Source organism: Anopheles marshallii, chromosome 3 (assembly GCF_943734725.1).
Source record: "Anopheles marshallii chromosome 3, idAnoMarsDA_429_01, whole genome shotgun sequence".
Classification (NCBI taxonomy): Eukaryota; Metazoa; Arthropoda; class Insecta; order Diptera; family Culicidae; genus Anopheles; species Anopheles marshallii.
In genome coordinates, this window is record NC_071327.1 from 60,697,477 (window position 1) to 60,718,921 (window position 21,445).

At 45.4% G+C, this 21,445-nt stretch overlaps 1 protein-coding gene across 1 annotated transcript in view; it reads left to right on the plus strand.

The window, feature by feature from the left end:
* Positions 1-9,663: 9,663 nt before the first annotated feature.
* The window catches only part of LOC128715632 (uncharacterized), a 51,797-nt gene continuing 40,015 nt past the window's right edge, over positions 9,664-21,445 (plus strand). Inside the window, exons 1-4 of the mRNA XM_053810542.1 lie at positions 9,664-9,850; positions 11,431-11,567; positions 17,624-17,749; positions 21,185-21,289. Coding sequence (XP_053666517.1) covers positions 9,664-9,850; positions 11,431-11,567; positions 17,624-17,749; positions 21,185-21,289 — 555 coding nt within the window. The remainder of the gene's footprint in view (positions 9,851-11,430; positions 11,568-17,623; positions 17,750-21,184; positions 21,290-21,445) is intronic.

Consider the following 21,445-nt stretch of genomic DNA (forward strand, 5'->3'; position numbering starts at 1 on the left):
AGCAGCCGGAACTATGGTGCTCCGTTTGTCCGTGTGCTGTCGCAAAGCGCACGCAGCATGAACCACCGAAACGTACGAACTACGTTTCGGTACGTAAAAATGCGACCGAGGGCTGGGTTTTTATCTGCATGACATAAATTTTAGACTACATGCGTTCGCAACGTCGGGTGACGGTGAGATGCGGCCCGAGAAGGCAAGGAACGCACCGCCACAGACCGCCGAACCTCAGCGCATGAGTGGGGATCGGGTCGGATCCACTCTTGGAATTAGAAACCCCAAACCATGGGTCACCGCTCTGAATGTGGTGTGGTTTTAGTAACCCGGAAAACCCGAAGAACAGTCTGAGCTTTCGGACCTGTTTGCGGACCTCTTTCTTGTTTTAAACGGACCAACTGGATCATTATTCGGGAGCGGACAAGCTTTTCCGGGGTACTCTCCGTTGTTTGTGTGTGTGCGGTTTTGTCGGCATTTTGTTTCTATTTCCGGGTCTCGTTACACTGTTACACACTCGAAACTTCTAGCCGAAGGCAAAGGCGTTGGAGGTTTTGGGCTTGAGACCGTCACCAATCTGCCAGCACCGAAGAAACCCTTATCTGGGCGAAAAAAAAAGGGAAATAGATTTCGGGTTGATGGGCCCCACTCGGTGGGGATGGTATGAGCACAGGAGATAGTGGCGTTACAAGTTCGGGACTCTAGTCTAGCCCTGCCATTCTACGGGGTGCCATAAAGTAAATTATCGATGAGAATTTATTTTTACGACTATCCGGGCTTTACACTGCTGCTCCCTGTTCCGTACACGGTGCGATGTGTATGTCGGTGGGGTGGAGAGGAGGGGAGGCAGGAAAATCACTCCTGTGATTTACTTAATTTTCCGGCAATTGGATTCCATATTTACTGACGTTGATTTTGATTGCCAGCACAGTTAGTTTGGCTCCCCATTTTTCCATTTGGTTGTAATTCCCTTAGCTCGGTGGGGTCCCTTTTTATCAGCTTAGCACTATTCCGGTTCGCTGTTCAACAATGAGACGAACCGAAAGCCGGAACACAAACACGGCCTTCTAATCAAACCGAATCGACGCGCTGTTTTTTTTTCTGTTGCTCCTGCTTCTTCTTCATTTGGTCCTTCCGTTCCGATAGCTGGTGTTCGCAGACAACAATCAACGGGCTTGCATCCGAAGCTCGTTACGTTACGGATTCCACGGAAAGAGCAACATGGAAATCCGGTTCAACCGGTTAGGTTCAAAAGAATGACGAACCCCCAGCTTGCAAACGAACTGCATCATATACGTATGGGCCTTTCTGGCACACAATTGATGACTGAGGCACAGGGCCTCGGTGATGGTACTGGTGGTGGCGTCAGTGATCCCCCATCCCCTCATGAACCGAGCTGATGTCGTTCGTTCCACAGTAGCACTAGCCGCACCGTACATCACAATCCATCCGTCCCTGGTGGAATGTGCCTGGAGTCCGGGATGAGTTCATCGCCTTCGCCTGGATTTTCCGCCCACGGTAGCTTATGCCACCTAGCTACTACCGTGTGCACCACCAGCCGAAGCTACTGTGAATTGTGCAAGTTGATGCGAGTCAGAAACTAATTCCATTTATTCATGTTTGATTGCGAATATGGAAATCAGGAACATTTTGCCATGATTGCAATTTCTGCCATTCAGCCGGACAGTCGGCGTCTGTTCTGTGGCTACCCTGTCCCCCCGCTGTCGCTTTGTGTTTGTGATTCTAATGCAAACTGCACACTTTTCTTTTATTCCCACTGATGATTATCTTCCGGCATCCAGTGGCGTAATCTCGCTCTCTCTCTCTCCCGTTCGTTTTTGTCTGGTCCATTAGTTCTTGGACATGGAGATGGCTTATGTGGAAATCCGTCGCACCAAACAACAGAAAACCATTCCTGTCGGTGCATAATCCAAACGGGTGATTAAATGTAAAGTTTCTTTGTGAAGGAACTGTTTACTCAAAAAAAAAACTATTACATCTTTACTGTACGGGGGATTCTGAGCACAAGTCTAAGATGAAATGAAGGATCAGTTGGAGGTTGATTACGGAGCAAAGACAAAAAAAAAACATTCGAGATTTGGAGTCCAATTTCAATTTAATTAAAATTCACACAATTAGCTAACAGTCGTCAATTTTTAAAACAAATTTACCTAATGATGAACCTTTTTTGTTCATTTTTAACTATTTCAAAATGCTTAAATGCTTTAAAAACGTTCATCTTTTAGTTGCTTTGCTTTAGTCACTTGAAAAACTTGTTAATGAAAACATTCTGCCAACAAACTCGCTTCCTTCGCCAGCCAATCAGAAGCGTAAATAAAACTTTCGTAAAATTGTTCTAGAATTATTTTGGTACACAAAACGAAGCAAAACCAAAAAAACACACACAACAAAGCGGAAATATCTTAATCAACTGCCTTGATGCTTACCGTGTCCGATGATTAACTGCTCATGCCCCGTAGCATTGGGCTGCAAAATTTTCATTTGCCACACGAATCGCCCAGCGCCGAGTGGCGGCAAACTTTTTCGAGTGGGAATTGTTTGCTGGAATGTTTTATTTCCCACCAGGAGGCATGTTTGACGCGTGGGAAACGAGGAATTGGTGTTCCCAAAAAGGACATAAAAAAAAAAAATGTGCAAAAGCTTGGTTTCACATTTCTAAAATTTCTTCATATCTCACTCGCACGTCCGGCTTGGTGGTGGCCACCGCTCCATTGTTGTGTGCCTCTTTACCGAGTTCACCCTGCTGGGGGAAGGCGGATTCTCCTTGTTTTTTTTTTGTGTGCCCTACTATTCGACACATCTCTATAACTGCCCTGCCAGCTGTGCCGTACCAGATTTGGTGGCGAGTTATGATGGTCTTTCCCGGTTTCTTTATGTCTAAATTCCGTTCCACTAACCCGTCGGATATAACCCTTTGCGGAAAGGATGCGCCCGGGCAGTGTCGTTGGATGCTGGGCGTTTGGGAAGTCGCTCATTCGTTGCGTTACCACCGGTGGGATCCTTTTCCACTCCCCGTTGGTAGCCGTTTGGCGTAACCATTAAAGAGCAATGGTTGCAAAGTGTTGTGCGCCCGGTAACCGCTGTAGAATGCGGCAGTGTGAGTGGAAAATCGTGCCAGAAAGGAATGATGCGTTTCTGTGAACTCTAAAACCCAGAAGGAAAGAAACGACGGAGCATCTTCCTTGTGCATCAGCGAGTGTTGGTCGAGAATGGTAAGTGAAAAAAGGCGCACACGGCTACACGACGGTAATAAAACCGAAAGAAATGATACTTAAGTGCAATGTACTTTTATTATTATTGTTTTATCCTGAGCCACTTTTCCCGACCACTCGTAACAAGCTTCACTCGACTGTTGGTCATATAGATTTCTGTTTCCAGCTTGTTTTTTTGTGTGCTACTGGTACGGTGCCGGTACGGTCCAGTGCCATTCGCTGCAGGAGGAGCGAGGGGATGAGCTGGGAAAGAATAATGGACAACGCTCTCCTTGGACATGGTTCGATTGCGACCGGCAATGAACGTGGGATTGGAAGCGAGCACTCGCCGTACAACTTCCAAGCTAGAATTATGGTGGAACCATCCCGTTTTCGGGTGTTCTTGGCTCATTGTGCCAACCTAGATGGTGGCATCCGTGTGTTTGACTCCTTCCCGTGCAGAAAGTCACTGCGGTCTATTGACCACTTAAGGTACAGTAATGTAGCGTATTGAGTTTTACTTACTTTTTGGGTAAGATTTCTTTTCGCCAGGCGCCCACAAATGCCACAGTAAAAGCCCCACCGGCACCGTTCGAACTAGTCGCGGCGTTGCCCTCATTGTATCATTTATCGAGCAAATTAAATAAAAGATCGCACTCGGCGAGTGTTCGTGGAATTGGGTGGAACCCGCTGAGATGGTTTTTTGTTTTGCGAAGGTCCAGGCACTTTTTTTTTGTTCTGCGTACGCAGAGCACCACTCCCCAGCACTGTTTGCGGGGATTAAGATGCTGACGCCATTCGGTCGCAATCTGTCCATTTTGCTGTCCTGTTCTGATAGAAAAAGACAGAAATAGAAAGAGAAAGAGAGAGTTACCCTGATGCTTGGTGTTCTTTCCTAGAAGCGCTTGATCACCATCATCGACATCGTCCTCGGTAAGGGTCGTTGGTTTTCCAAGGTAAAGGGAAAAGACCCATACCTAAAATAACGGAACATTCTAACCACTGTTGGTCTAACGAGCTGCTCTCACAGACACACACACACACACACAAGATAGACGCTCCCTTTCAAGGAGTGTACGCTATTGAGACACACTGTTGTGTACAGTGTGGTTCTGGAGTGACTTCGAGGAAAAAGGACCAGAACCAGAACGGGAGATTGGCAAGAATGCTAAGGGGGCAAGAAAAAAAAAACCCCGGGCATCAACTTGGAACGATACCAAAACGCCTTATGCTGCGGTTTTCCACCTCCTTTCCCATCCCTTCCCACTTCACCATTTCGACCCTGTTGGCGATGAACGGAGGGGTTGTTTTTTTTTTCTTGTTCATTCAGAGTGTATGTGCAAGTGTGTCTGCAGTCGAAAACACCTTCTCGATGGTGCGATGCAACTCCAGTTCAACCCACCGATGCCGGGGTGCGGGTTAAGTGGATCAAGTGGGAGGGAGGGGTGGTATGCGGGGCCAAAAGGTAGTGTCGCCCTGGGAGCGCATAAAATTATGTCTCAAACGTCGCCCAGGCCAGACCGCCAGAATCCCTGAAACGCTTAACGAGCTCGGGTACGTAGCCAAACCACGTGCCTCTCATAATCCTCTTTCATACCTTTTCGGTTCGTGTGTTTCTGTTGCGTTTTTTTTTTTGCTGTTGTCGTTTGCCGCTCCCCAGCCACCGTGTGTCGTTCTGATGCTTTCGCCCGAGGGATGATACTCGGGCTAAAGGAATATAGGTTACGCTGGTGCTCTTTTCTCGTTAACTACCTTTTTATCTGTGGTGCCGTTCGCCTTGTTGTGCGGGATAAGTTACCCGGGCGGTGGGAAAGCTTTCCGTATCCCAGGCGGTATCCCCACGTTTGAATAAAGCGATGCAAACGATGGCGAAATTAGGCGATCCACCATGAAACCGGCGGTGAAAAGAGCATAATCGTGTTACCCCGTTCGATGCTAAGCGGAACAAAATACTGTAGCCGGGTGGGTTACCGGTTCAGCCGTGCTTTGGTGCTTTCGTTAGTGTACTTTCGTTGCATAACATAAAAAGAGCACGGGGTAGAACGAAAAAAAAAAACAAACGTTCTGCTTTTTTACGCACTTTCATGTAAGCGTACTGGTTGCTGAAGTGTTGAAGAGAATTTGTGTATGTGAAGTACTCTGAGGACTTTACATTTGCAATACTTCGGGGAGGGAAATTATAACTATTGTGTCTTTTTCAGGAGTATAACTAAACAGTTTTTAATTTGCTCTTCAGTCCAAAATCTCATTTCTTGATGAAAGTTTAAATGAATATGTGTGAAAGGATCGTATCGGCCTGGGCCGTACGATGCCACTCTCAAGACGTGATTAACTCGATTGTAAAGCTAATGTACAACACAATAACGAATAAAAAAAATGATTGCCATTCATCATTTTAATTTTATACATGAAGTGTTCAAACTTCGAAAACCCCTTTTGAGTAATCTTTAAAAAAAAGTCTAGAATAACTTAATCTAAGATGTGGCAATTACTGATTGATGATCGATCGAGAATTCACGAATCCACTGCAAGTCCATAGTTATAAAACCGGATTCAACTCCGAAATTATTTAGGGATGTGCCGGAGTTTATTTGAGCAAAAGCAGGAGTTAGAGTACTTTGACTGAAGAAACCCCGATTTTAGCAGAATTCTAGTACCAACGGTATTCCTTGGGTTTTGAATAGAGTGTGTGCCTCAAAAAAGAACAAGAACTGTTTGAAAGTAAGATATTGTATCAGACCTTGAATGAAGTATCTTTAAATTGTCATTTACATCCCACTATTGCCCGCGTAAATTCGTGTTATAGCACGAGATTATGATTTAGAATATGTAGCAGGATAAAGGATTGACCTACTAACTACTCATTCAGGACTTATTTTCGGCCTGTCTAATGAAAAGTATCTTCTCTACTAGTTCTGAAAATAACAATTAAGTTATAACGGAATACAAATTAAATATTAAACCGAGCCGAAGAATATAAATCTATTATAAACCTGATTTAACATGGAGCTTTAAATCTGACAATTTTATCTCAAAAATATCCTAATTATTTGATCCAAATGTTGTGCAATTCGTGCTTTCGGATGGAACTGACATAATTTCGAAAAAAACGCCATTTTGCAATTAAAATTTTAAAATTATTTCCCACGCGATAGAAGCAATACTGGAAGCGCGGGTAAAGAAAATCGGTCACTTTTACATTCCACCGTAGCTGTTCACTGTTCGTGCAAAAAAACTCACCCAAATGGCGAAATCGTTCGGAGAAGCAAGGCAATGTAAATAAGAATGGGTCACATTTGCGATTCAGATGTTGGTTGCTTGAAGAAGTTTGTGTAGATTGAAACGAATAATGCAAGAACGCAGCTTAAGACGATCCGCGTAGGCTCTGTTTCGTATTTGCACGCCGGAGAACGCAAGTAATTTCTTAACTTTACCAAACTTTTCCTCCAAAGCGCCAACTGGTGGGCGCCTATAAAGCCAGCCTACACCAGTGGTTCCGGAGAAGATTTTATAACGAGTGCAGACATCGCACAGTATTAAGCTCGGCCTTTGTACAAATATGTACACGCGCTCGTGTGAGTGTGTGTGTATGTGCAGGCGATAGTGAGTTTATGTGTATTTTCATTACTTTTGAAGCCGATCCTAAACCCGAGCCCGGTGTAAAGTTTCTAATTGATTTTTTATGTAAATTACGGCACAGTGTGGCATTACCGTGGGCATTCGATTGGCATCGTGCGACTGTGTGGGAAGTTGTGTGTTTAAGCGTGTTTGATCCGTTGCCAAGGACACGCCATCATCGTTACGACAACCGTATCGGTGAAGTCAATCTGTGAGCGTTAACCGCAATTAGGAGATCGACACCCGCAGAAACCAAGCGGCAAGTCGAATGGTGAATTGAAAACCCCGTTCATCGGGTCAGTGCGACATAATTCTGTGCCCCAAATGTCGGAAAACATTATCACCATCTATCACATCCCGACACACACCACTCCGGCGGTTCGGTGCGGTGCCGAAAACTTTTCCGAAAATGTTAACTGGCAAGTCCTTCAATTCCATTGTTGTGGTGACTGTTGTGGATCTAATAAAGGAGCAGCACATTTTGTGGCCAAGTGTGGATAAATCAAAGTCCAACGAAACTTCCCACGGTGTGTCTCGGAACAATTTGTTGACCCAACAAGCGCAAAACAGTAAGCTGCGGGTGGGGGACGGCGGACGATACGATACCAGCGTTTGTTTGTTGCCTTCCCAAGGGAGCGGGAGGTCACCGAAAAATTTACGAACAAACTTTTTTCTTCCAGGAGGGTGTGTGGAACATTGTCCGTGAGGGTGTGTGTGTGTGTGGAAGTGTAGGAACATGCGTTGAACATGGGCAAAGTGGCAACATTTGTTTATTCTCCCCCAAAACAAAAAAAAAAAAACAATGAACTACCCCTAGATCCAAAACTCAATTTGGGACTATGAGGACAAGAATGCTGCAGGATAATTTCAGAAGTAAATGTTTGGCCGATGAAATTTCGAGCAGTGTTTGTTTTTTCTTTAGAAAATAAAGAATACAAACCATCTTAAATCTGTCCATTATCCTTCCCATTGTTGCATCACTACAGGTAAACCCAGAACTGTTGGGAAGGACGAACTTTTACCTCTTTATTGCCTTCCACCGTCACCCTGCATCGGTATTCCATGGCCACCGTCCCGTGTTCATTTTCCAAACGGGGTTGTGAGCAGTTTTCTCAGCTTTTTCCCGTCAGCCGTCCCGGACAGCACACGACCGGACAAACAGATATCTTTTCCGTTGTTATCACCAGGGCCTTCCTTTGCGAGAGGCTAATTGTGGGTGTAATATGAGTTTTACTACCATCATTCGGCAATCATTGAGCTGAAAAAGGAAATCCTGGGGCTGAATGTCTTCACCGGAGCGTGTGTCTGGACGGTAAAGGGTCAAGCGTACATAAAACGTGCTCGTAAAGGTGTGTGTGTGCACGCTTGCCAGGAAAAGGCGAATGAATTTAGTGCTTAGATTTTGTAACTATTTGTAAGCAAATGCGAATTGTAGCGATAAGCTTTTTCGGCTGGCCGGTTACCACCTGGCATCGTTAAAAGTTACTGAAGAATAACGCACAATAAACAGGAATATGAATAGGACGCATCCACTCCGACGGGTTGATTAGCGTAGTTTCTAGCCAAGTGCACTGTGTGGACACGCCGGTGTCGCCGGGAAACAATGCATGCTACAGTGTGCTTTATTACGGCGATCACTTGTGAAGCTGAACTTTTAATTAACCGGTCGTCAGGGTGCGCCAAACCGTACGGGTCAACACAAAACCGTGCAAAGTTTCACCAACGCACAAGCATAGCCGGGGTCACAATCACAGTAATCCTTTCGCCACAACCTTAGCGAGAACTGTGGCCAGTGTGTACGCGGCGTGTACAAAATGCATGCCATGCCATCAACGGCATCGAGCTCTATAATGCTACGGCAAAGCTAATTTCATGACAACACTCGGGTGACTTTGTGCATTTCCGGCAAAGTGTACAACTGTGAAACCCCGTCATCGAAGCGTCGAAGCGCCGAATGGCAAAACCGGCCCTGAAACGTGGGAGCGAAACCTGTCCCACCGGGACGGCCACAGTGGCATCGGCCGTTGAGCGTGTGCATCGGCATTAATTTTGTGCATTATTTGACGGAATTTATATTTTAATGAAAGCTTGTGTTTGTTCCACTTCCGAGCCAAGCTCTTCATCAACCCGGTCGGGAAGGGGAGATGGACCGGCAGCAAAGCGACGTAGCATAATTATCTCCATGTTAGTTCGGATTCTCGCTTCCATATTGTGCGCGTCGGTGCGCTGTTGACACACACAAACACTAAAAAGTAAAATTAAACAACCTGCCCCAAATGGCACCCTGTACCCGGCTGAAACGGGGAGGAAAATGAATTTTCCCGTTTTCTAAACAAAAAAAAAACAGCAACGTTATCATTTTAGCGAGATAATTATAATCTATAATCAAATTTCGACCCACCATGGCCCTTTTGTTTGGGATCACGAGCAGACAGGTAAATACGATATTGTTCCCTCAAAACCTCACATCCCCAAACACCCACCCAAGTGGAAGTGGATTGGTACGCACGGAATGTTAACCTTATTTGATTATCTTCGTCAAAATGGCCACTCTTTGGGGCCGCGTGAGCTAATGTGCTTTGTGTTTTTTCCGCTTCCGGAGGAATGGAATAATTGTGCTGACCAGCACCGGATTGGGGCACAATAGAAGATCAACAAGAGGTGTGGTTTTTAACATCAATCAGTGCTTATTGAATTAAGCGCCTCTATGGTCAGATATGCGTTATATTGATATTGTCCCTGCGATGGTTTTGTTTTGCTTTGTTGAGCAATTATTTTTCACCAACCCTTAATCACATATTTCGATTACTAACGCTTGTTTCCACTTTTTTTCCACTTGCAGATGATAATGAAAGCAATACACTACTCGCTGCTGGCAGCACTGGCCCTGAAGCTGTTGGGTGTGTGCTACGGGTGCAAAATCTCCGAATACCCGTGCAAAGGTGGTGCGAGCTGTGTCCCGCTGGACAAATACTGTGATGGACGTGATGATTGTGGCGATGGCAGTGACGAACCAAAGATGTGCACAGGTGAGTTTCGATCGCCGTTGTTTGTCTATAACAAAAACCTAACAGAAAGCAATTTAAAGAAGATTATAATCATTTGATGGCTTTTTTAATCTAATATAATGTTAATCTTGTTATAATGCCCTTATCATATAAGTATTATTGAATTCTTAATGAAAACAGTTTTGTTGCATAAAATCCTTGTAGAAAACAAATAACTTGACATGAAATTTTTCTTGCTGATGCTTTCAAGTTTTGCATACCTTCAATATAATATATATTTTATAACCTTTTTGCAATTTTCGGTAAATGTATTGTTTTAAGGAGGTATCAATACGAACTCCTGATACTTTTATAGGCAGGTTTTATTTAACCAACTTGGTGAAAATATTTCAGTGTATAAGAGATAGTTTGAAGATTGATTAAGGATGCTTGAAAAAATTGCTTGGCCTACTGTTTGAGCCAAGCAATTATTGTTATTAATTAAATGATACACACTCCGCTATATGCGCTGTGCTATAAAAGTATTGCAGAAAAGTAGTTATTTTCTCGCAGTGAAAGTAATTAAATTTTAAATAATATTTTACTTAAACAATTCATTAGGGGTTTTCATATGAATGTATCATTCCACATCGTACATTTGCCAGTGTTTTGAATCAAGCGAACACAGTCCTGTGCTTCTAACGAGCCATGTAATTTCAACGTAGTCATGTCATCTGTCGTAAAGCCTACGGTTATGGCTTGGCATGACACTGACATTCAGTCGTCGCCGTACAAGTAACTTGTCTTTCATATGCTCCTGCTGCTAAGATACGTGACAAACGTGACAGCAGTTGATAGCAGCGGCAGTAGACACTTTTTTTGGTAGCAATTTCGAAAGCTTTTGGGAGTGATAATAAAAGTGGGTTCGTTGTGTTCCTCGGAGATTAAACGTCAGTGCAGTTCGTCATATTTATGCTCCGTGCAGATGGTTTCATTTGCTGTTTGTTTTGGCTTGCGTGGAGGTCTAGTGCTTGATAAAACCATATTATATATTTAAAACAATTATTCAGCTCCAAACAAAAATAATCCTCACTATGTGTATTATGAACTGCAGTTCTTTCTATCGCTTGTATTTGTTTTTTCTCGCTCGCCCAGCTCAAGTTTTTCTAAATTGATAAACTAATCATTCAGTCTACATTAGTCAATAAAAAGCTTTATTGTGCTCGTATTAATTAATTACCGTCACCACTAGAACTTCAACACGTTGACCGAATTGTTTGTTCCGGGCCAGACCGGTAGCGTTTACCACCGGAAAACTAGCTCATTTCATTTAAAGAAATTGAATTTAATTTGCTTTTTCGTTGTCTTTCGTTTGCCCTGCGACACTCTCATTTTAACAACCACCGGGCGCCTCCATCGTGCATCAGCGACCGGGCGTCTCCATCGATCGCCAAGATGCGCCTCCATGTGGCCGTGTTGTCTTTCAGCACGGTACTTTCACACCTTCCCTCCCGCTCATCGAGCAACATAACTCCGCATCACCGACCCGGTTTTTTTTTTCGCTCAACCATTTACTTTTATTTAACCTGTTTCTGCTTTGCCACTTTCCATCTTTTTTCCAGTGTGCAACCGGACGTACTACGGTGATATAGGGCGAACGTACACACTCACGGTGCCGCCACCGCAGTGGAACCGGCTGCCATTTCTCTGCCATCTTACGTTTACCGCTTCCGGTCACGAACAGGGTGACATCGTGCAGGTAAGCTTTCCATTGCTGCGGTGTTCTTTCGTGGTTTTACGTTTGGATTTTATACCGCATGCCGGGGGATGGGTTCATGGGTTCATCACTAATTCATCTCGGCCGCGGTGGGATGAAATATTATTTTTACAATGGTACCTCTCGAACGGCAAATGGCCGGTGCAAGTGTTGCACTCGGTTAACCTGTGAGATTACTTTTTCTCTCTGCTTGTTCGGACGTGGTTTCATAAGGCGAAGTGGTCAGCATGATGCTGCTACAGTGCCATGTTTTTGTGGGTCATGTTAAGAAACGTAGATGGCCAAAGTTAAGTTCAGTTTATTTTAATTAAAGAAATGTTTCCTCTTTCATATACGAATACGCTTCGCTGTAGCTCGAAAGTAATATCAGCTTAATTCGTAGCAAATTCAAGAATCTTGCGACTTAAAGACCAAAACGACTTACTCTTATTTTATGCAACATAAAATCAGCAAAGCATCGGCTCTTCATACACAACCATACGTATGTGGGATGAAGAGCATAGGCTGATTTTTATACCATTTTGATCGCTGTGTTCTTCTTCCGCAATTCCATCAATTGAACCAGTACCACTTAAACGACTGCCAAATATCATCGAACGATAGTCGTATCCATAATGCATACACACACACGCACACAAATCCGATGCTTTCCTGAAGTGCCTTGATGAGCATCGTATGATGTGCCGTGATATCGATTCCTCCCACCGGCCACATCCGAAAGCGTGTCAGGCGGAAGGTAGAAACGTTTGATTCCAGTTCCGAAAACTAATATCGATTCGGAACGGATCGAAAACATCGTCCGGAAGTCGTTTCGGTCGCTTTCATCCACCGACGAAAAGCCCCAACACTGAATGGGAGAAGTTCTTTTTCTCATTACACACGACCGAGCGCGCTCGCGCACCGTACAGCCACATCCGTATGATTTGTTTCAAGATCTTGCAGCCACACCGTGCACCGGTCGACTCGGAAGGGAGGCCACGAGATTTCGAGATATTTGCTTTCACTTCCGCTTTAACTATTCGCCCGGTGGTGTGTGCTTGAACTCGTGTGCGGTGGGCTGGGCTAGGCACTGTGAGCATTAAACAAACAGCAGATAAAAGCGATTTCGCTTTGTGTGTGAATCGTGCGATTTGCCGTAATGAAGATTTTCAAAAACCCCACCAGTGGGCGGCAGTCGGCTGGCGGGGGCGGTGTATCGGAAACGGTTGGCAGGGATGGATGGAACGGGAACAAACGATGAGCGAAGATATCTTTTCAGCATTGCGGCAACGTGAATTCTAAATGCAGTTCGGCTTTGAAGCATCATCAACGGTTTTTCGGTTGGTCTTTCTAGCGCGAGTTTGCTTTGCAATGTGCTGACGCTGTGGTGCGCCATCTAATCCCCGTGGTATGAACGGACGGACGGTGGGACAGGACTTTAAGAAGAGCACAGGAAGCAGTGCCGGTCGAGAGTAGTCGTTCACTGATTTGTCCCACCGTACACTCGCTCTCACGATGGCAATCAGTGCTGGATTGCCCGAGGGTTTGAGGGCACACCCTTTGGCACGGCCAACGGAACGGTGTTCGGATCTTCGTCTTTAGTTGGGTTTTTCCATGGCGCTTATCTTCACTCAAGGAAGTCCAAGATGGAAGTCCTACAATGTGCGAACTGGGAGCTAAACAATAGAACGAATAAATTCGCTTGTCTCAGTAGTGTTCGCGCTGATGAGAAGACTGATCAGCAGCGTCCTTAATCCGGTCGGCCGAGCGGGCCATTCGGTTGTGGCAGGAATCTTCACCCGCCGGAACGCTGCTGGCGCGTAAATGGGATAAACTTTTAACCACGCACCACGTGATGGCGAACGAATGATATGCAAATGTGGCTGATGAATGAGGCAGCATTTAAATTGCTAATAAATTGCACGGTTTCGGGCCACCGTCCCTGCAGGGGATGCGTAACGCACTTAATTAAATAACTGGCACAACTCAACTCGTGATTCGCGCGAATTGTGCTGGCTACAAACCGATCCGATCGTTGTGCGCTTCTTCACAGCACTGTAAGAAGTAATGGAAAATGATTATTGCGAATAAATTGGAGTATTAGGGGTTGAAATTTTAAAAGCTTTTTCTTTTTGTCACAATAATATCAATGTTTTATATTCTTAACCTAAGACACTGAACACATTGGTCCTTGGATGGTCACCGTTTACATCCAAAAAATTGCACAACGAAAGATTAACTTCCCTTAATTCGGGCCAACACCGAACCTTATCCCAATTGACCTGCTGCTACATAAGGTGACACCAGGTCAGCTGCAACCACACCGGACGATAATTTCTCTTCCCAACGCCCTAGCAAACGGTACCGAATAAAAAAAAAGCACACACAGTCGCAACACGATTTATGCTGCCCTTTCTCAGCGTCTATTTATCTAAATTTAGCTAATTAGCTGACGAAACGCGTGCTCCACTCATTATCGCTAAGTATCTGCCACAAACCATTCAGGAAAGCCTTGTACGATGTGGTGTATGTGTCGGAAGATTACTGGCCCGCCCTGGCACGCAATCGGAGTGATAAATATTTTCCTTGATTTCCCCACCGTACCGTAACCGCCCACCGCCATCCAACCCTGGCCTTGTCCTGCGAAATCACCACAATAAACAGTTGAGTTCGGCAGCAACATCAACACCCATTCGGGTTGACACTGGTTTGTGTGTGTGAGACGACTGTTTACCCGATGTATCCGTTACATCATCGAAGCAAAACTATGCCCCGCGGGTCGGCAAGGGTGGTCGCCGTGGCGACACTCGGTGCGTTCGCTCATTAATCAGAGTCAGAACGTTCAGGAGTTGATGGTATGTCAAGCGCTTGTGTCGTGGTTTCGTTTTGTGGATGGTGATTGGTACCTTTGCTAAAGACCCGATTTTAACCCCCGGCAGGCCGCCAGGAAGGGGAACGTGACCCCGCACCGTGGTCGAGTGGTTTGGTGCCGGCACGCAAGCAAACACTTTCGCTTCTTGCGTTTAATTAATTACAGCTCAGTGGCGGCAGTTCTGTTGTTTTTTTCTCTTGCTGGTTGCCGAAACCGGCTCGGGGTTTAATTCAACGCACCGTTGCGAAAGGTGTGAGCCGGACCTCCTAAAAACCTGGCCAGCTAGCTTTGCATTTCCCGCTTCGCTTCGATCCAGGGTGTAACCAGGGTCCGGCCTGTTGGTTATTGTTAATGTCCAAGTTCGTGCCGGGCAAAGTGTGCGCACCTCGCCGCAACTCTTTTCGCATGCCGCTGGCAAACAGACGCGCCTCGCAAGATGGCGCATTTCAAACAGGGTGACCCCACGGGTACGGAAAGGCACACGGGACCAACTTTTCGCACCGAATAAAACAGCCGAGCGCAAAGCTTTTGTGTTGTTTTACGCTGTGGAAATGTAGCCCCGACTGTACAGCGGTCGTGTCGTGTTCGCTTTCCCGCTATTCTCGCTTTGTCTGTTTGTTTGTTCGGTGCGTTTGTGTTTCGGGGTGTTATTATAAGCATTCCCCCTCAGCGCATGAGGAAAGGCACTCGGTTGCCCCATCGCTGAAAGAATACGTATATTCTTATTCATTCATCTCGAGTGTGTTTGCCTGACGCGGATCTAGGCTCGTTCCATCACACCGCTCCCACTCCAACTCCGGGACATGCCGAGAACAAACGGGGCAAAGATTCCGCCAAGAAATAGGCACCATTGAGCGATGGGTAGCTGGGAACATTCCTCGCATCTCGTCGACGAACTGTTCTCGGAAAATTCTGGGCATCGTTCGGAACATTCTCTGTTTAACGGGTTTTAATAATAGGCCCCCGTGCCCAACACTTCCAACCACCCTTCCCCTGACACGTGTACCCTTCAGGATTAAACAAAAGAAAGAGGGCGAATACAAAAAAAAAAATACCAACAAAAAGCTCCCCAGTGAAAAGCTTCAAACAAGCAAACGGCAAAAAAAAACAAAAACGGAGAAATAGAAAGTTCCCCGGACTGGCCTAAGGCGCGACGAAATGCTTCCCAGCAGCAAATGCTTCGGTTTTATTACATCCACCTCTAATCAACTTTTCTTTTGTGCAAAACCGGCCACAAAAGCCTAGCGAGTGCCTACCTTATCCTTAAGGTGTGCGGTTCGGAGAACACGATCGTCTCGTAATAATCGCCCCACTAGCTTCGACTAGCGGCCAGGCCGGTTCGGTGGGTCGCCCTCTGTCATTGTTCTGTCCTTGCGCTCGTTGACCTGCTTTCCTTTCCGGCCTTGGCAGTGCCGATACGGGGGACCACCAGCCCCATCACACAATGCTGTAAGAAAATCATCACTCGACCATTGAGTGACGGCTGTGGCATAACCAAGGCATCGGTATAAATTAGTTGCTCTGTTGTCGTCTTTTTTGTTGTTGTTTTGCGGTGGACAAGAGGAACGTACCGCTGAAGGATGAACATTGTTTGCGTGCGTGCGTGTGCGTGTGTGTGAGTTTTCTCCATCTTTTTGTCTTGTGCGACTCGGGATATCTAGCCCCGGCTGGAAGTTAATGATGGCCGGGCCAAACCAAGCAACGCTTGACGGGACGGACGATCGAACCGGAGGGAGCGACACGGTCCCATGATGAGAAGGATTTCGTGGGAATGGATCCGTTTTTGTTTCATGTGTTGGGCTTTGTTTTTCACTTCCCGGGCCTTGGGCTTGTGCAGCGCACGGATGGGTCGTTTAGTTCGGCCGGTGCAGTTAGCAACGCTTAGGCTGTTTCCTACGCCAGCCTCGCCAGCTGACGCTTCTTCGGTTGACAGTTTTATTTCCTACGACTTGTCTTGCTTCCCAAAGGACCTGTAATTTTTTTTCTTGGTTTTGGTTTGTTTGCAAAGAGCTTTTACATCCTTCTGTGTGTGTGCTTTTTTGTGTTTTGTTTTGTTTTTTTGGTGACAATAACTTTCTTTCATCGTGGGAAAAAACGGCTTTCGGACAAAGTAAGCTTATCAGCAAGGAGGGAGAATGGTTATGTTTTCTTTTCTTACCGAAGCCCTATGATGAACAGGACATTTTCACCCGTCAGAAGGAAACCTTTACAAATAATGGCCTACTGAAGGTTCTGAAAACTGGGTCTTCTTCGTAGGAGAAACGGGTTTTGTTTTATCAACTCCGGGCAGCTAAGCCATTGTCGAATGTGAAGACGGGAATGTACAGGAGAGGAAAATGAGAAAAAAGAACTACGTTGGCCTAATCACAATGTTGCACTCGAAGCATCCCCACCGGTACACATCGGACTCCCCATCTTGCTTGCGTATAGCATCGCCCTTGCCATAGAAATCGACGATATAATTTGAAGAAGCGGACCAACAGAGCTCGGGACGAGCCCGGCCGTGCAGAAACACAAATCCAATGAAAACAAAACGCTACTGTTCGGGTGTGTTTCACCCAGCACACCTCACTGACTGACGGGGGGGGCCCTTTGACAGGTGTGGGCTCTCCCGGTGGAGCGAAAAGGATGTGTGTGCTTTATTATGCCGAAAGCCCAGTCCAACAGCCCGCACAACGGGGCGGCATTGATTGAAGATCCTTTTAAGATACGTACGATGGGAAAGATTAAACGTTTCACCTTTCGTACGCCCCTATGCTGCCCAGGGTGGTTTGGCTCTCACTCTCACTCTGTGCGTTCTCGTATCGTCAAAGAAGCTTTCGGCACCCGGTTCATTCTTCCTGGATCGTTGCTTTGTTTTTCAAGCTTTCCCCCTTTTGCTTCGGGGGCGAAACACGATTGTTTCGGACGGGAATGAATTAGATTGACATTCTCCTGAGATGCGCCTGTCATTGATGCTACATTATTCAACACGTTTGCTGCAGTGGAATAATAACGACGACTGTTGTTACGTTTCTTCGACCATACCACCATAAAGCTTGGTGTGCTTACGTGTAGTATGTAAAATTAAAAACATCTGGTACGAAACAACCACACGGAATGTAATTTCTTTTCTCCACCTTTGATCGACAATGTAGTGCAAATGTCGGTACACCACTAACCTCCAGCTGTTCGCTTCTGTTCGCAGATTATCTTCGACAAATTTACCGTCGGCCGGTTCGACGAGGGTCTCATCGATCCGGATATGGATTCCAGTGATGCGAGCCTTACCAGCGGTGGCGATTTGCCAGGCTGTCCCGAAGGATTCATGCAGGTAAGCTTGTTGTTAATTTGTTTGGAGAATTTGATACATCTGGCGGATAACATAGACGATACGGAAGTGGTACAATATGTACTCTATGCTTCATCGCATAGCATGATAGGAGAGAAAATTTAAGTTGTCGCACTGGTTGCGTAAGATTGATTTGAAAAATCCAAATTTTATAACAATTTTATATTGTGGAATCTAGAATTCTTAAATACTTCTACCGCATATTATTTGTTCATTAAATAATTAGAGCATTGTTCGGCCGAGTACACTCGGGATAAGGAGACCTTTCACTGTTGGGAACAGGAAATGCCTTCAAACGAATGTGAATTGTATATTAGATTAAGCTACCTCTAGTTAAAAGCAATACGGCCATTCAACTTGAAAAGAAAATTAGAACATTGTTTCATATTTTTTATATATAAACGCTTCACACTTTTTAACGAGATTGAACAAACACGGACATCATCTTGAGGGTGGCTGAAAGTTCAATTAATTTCTTTGCAGGGAGTTTCTTTCATTAAATTCCTGGCCCTGTTAGACGATAAAACATTCATTACAAAACTAAGTTCGTATATCGCACGCTTAACATAGATTTAAGCTTATCGTTGCATAAATTGATGCACAGGCCCGTACGGTTTTGCAGCAGTAGATTATAACTTTGCCGACCCAAAAGACATGTGGCTGACAACTCAATTAGCTTCATAAGTACTCCAGCAAAAGCACACGCCACTTGCGACCGCGTATCGATGTTGCACAAAAGTGTACGCATCGAACCAAAGCAAACACACACACACACAGCGGTTGGCCAACTGCTCGACCGTGCCCATCCATTCGCCAAACTGCAACTGCAAACTGCAACTGCAGTCCGGCTATCGTCGCTCAAAAAGGGTTTATCGCAAACTGACAAAACTTTACCCCGGCACCGGTACTTTGTGTAACCTTTTCCCAAACTGGACGGAAGGTTGCCTACACGTCAGCGCAAAACCCGAGCGGTAGCGAATGCGCCGTACACTGCATGCGGACTACTTCCGAACCGACCGACACAGTTCGAATTGCCGGATCACTCCGACTGAATGGGAAAGTTTTACATGTTATTGCTTACATTCGTTTGTTCGAGAGAGAGAGATGGGAGGGGGTGGGGGAGGAGAGGAGGTGTTCGGACCCGGACTTCAGAATCTATCGGGTACCGGTTCTTAAGCTACTGATAAAAGCGAACGGCGCACTTGCTTCCCGCCAAAGCTTAACTTTAGTTGAAGTTTGTTTAGTCGGAAGCCAAAAATGACCGCCCGTAAGCACCACACGGGCGCTCGCTTATCGCCGGTCCACCATGCTGGGCTGGGTACAGTTGGCAAAGCGTTTGGTTGCACCACCGCCGCTGATCTCGTCTGAAATGGGTCAATTTTATAGCGGCGCGTCTCGAGCATCGTGCTGCACTAGCACGGCCGAGGTGTGCTGAGATTGCGGACGAACGCAACACGCCGAATGCCGGGATGTCTGAATGTTTGCGGCGTTTGGGACCGGTTTGCAGTTTGAAGTGTATCACTTTTTGATGTACTTGCAGGCAAAGGGTGACGGCGGAGCCCCCGAACCCAGTCAGGGAGCAATGGGATTCGCCGAAAACCACCCGAAATGGGATTGGTAAAACATGCAATAAAGTTTTATCTATTTCCAAGCAATTCTCGAAATTATGGCGCTCGGCAGAATTCGGTGCCGAACGAATTGGTGGATTAGTGGTTTTAGTGAAAAGTCGATGCTGCTTTTTCAAAAAACCCATTGTGCAAATAAGATACCAATAGCGTTAATGGAGTTCACTTTACATGACTACATGGTCAAGGGAAACACTTGCACCGTGTGCAGTCGGATGAACGTTCGAACCAGATTCGTTTCGAGCAATTAGTTTCCTCTACAGAAGCATTGCTTTTTCAGGATCGAAAGGGAGGTGGAATTGAATATAATTGAAAGCGGATAGATATACTGCAAAAGCAACTCATGATAGCTAAAACAAACATAGTAGAAAACCACTTAAAACTGTGCTGAATTTGTTTTAAATTGATTGGTTCATTGTAGTAGTACAACACAGTTCGCAACAACTAAACCAGACTAAGTTAAATAATTCCAACTTAACTCAAATAACTCTAGGAATGGAATAAGTCAAGCAGATATCTTTAATAGTACTACAATTCCACTAGAAATGGATTATCTAAAAAAAGATCAAGATACATTTTAATAATAGAATTATCCTTGCGAGATTATTAACAAGTACTTTTAAAAGCGAGAACTAATATATACTATCAGTAAAAAATAGATTTACTATATTGTTACTACCCAGCGACTACATGGTCACTATTCATTGGACGATGGAAACATCTCTAATCTAATACTTATCTGGCACTACAACCGCTTCACGGGCTTGGCCTGTTGCGTCTTCGTCTGCCAGGAGCCTTTCTAGCGAGCGCTTCTACCCCACCTCAATTAAGGCTTATCACGCCTCCTCTGTCCATGTGGACGACCTAACAGAACTTTACTAGCTGGATTGTCCGGTGTCATTCTCATGACATGACCAGCCCTACGAAGCCTAGCGATTCTAATTCGCTGTGCAGTGCGTTGAACTTGTCATTGTGGCGGTTGCACCATTGTCCTTCCACACATACGGGGCCCAAACATTCATTCTGATCAATTTCCTTTCGAACGTGTCTAAGAAGATCAGTTTTGAACAAAGTTAAATGCTAAGAGGCGTATGTGTCGAGCCACGTGGTTTATGTGGTTATTAAAACAAAGGAGTCATATAAAAACTACATTCGTTCCAACATGAAGAACCATATGGTATTGTTTTATTCAATTTAAGTTAAACTTCGAAAAATAAAGGCCATTACAAAAAGCCGTTCATTCAGAACTAAAGAATGCGCACCATTTCTAAGGGTCGAAATCGAATCTCATTTGTTGCTCATTTCGTATGCATCGGCCCTAAATCATTGTGCTTCATACGTGTATACGTTCGTACGGCCTGTCATTCAACAATCAAACTGCCAAACTCGTTCCGAGCTAGGATCGGTTCAGTGTACTCGGATGTACTTTTATTCTCCTTTTTAGGATGTGTGTACTCTCGTTTCGACTCTCCTTTTCGAAGAGGAGTTTCCACGAAGGCAGATAAATTTCCCAAAAATGCGTCCCCATGCATCAATCAATGTCCCGGCACGTTCACGATCGTCGTTGTTGGCACCCACCGTGTTCCTTAGAGCAATTCAATAAAACATGATCAACCTTTTTTTCTGCCGGTTTTTTTTTTCTTGCCGCATTGCTCACTTGAATGCTACATGCAGGCGCTCGATTCCTTTACCCAAAAGGGTTTGCAACGGAAGAACAACAACGCACAGAAACAAATACAAGCACCCGCATTAAACTGTTTACCCTCTTTGTGCTTTCTTACTCTCCGTACAGCTCAGCGAATTGGGACGCCCATTCACCGGTGGATCCTGGTGCGGGAAGGCTTCCGGTCATCAGCTGTACTTCAGCGAAACATCTACGGTGACAGCATCTGTCAAGGTAATTTAAACTTCACTTTCAACTTTGGCGCACATGCACACGACATTGAGTGGGGCGTGGGGGGGTTGGGGGATTGGTTTCTTGCCCATTTTTCGCAAAAGTCCCTCGGTGCCCCTTACTACCATTCGGCGCTAGATTCTCGTGTGCATGTGGGTC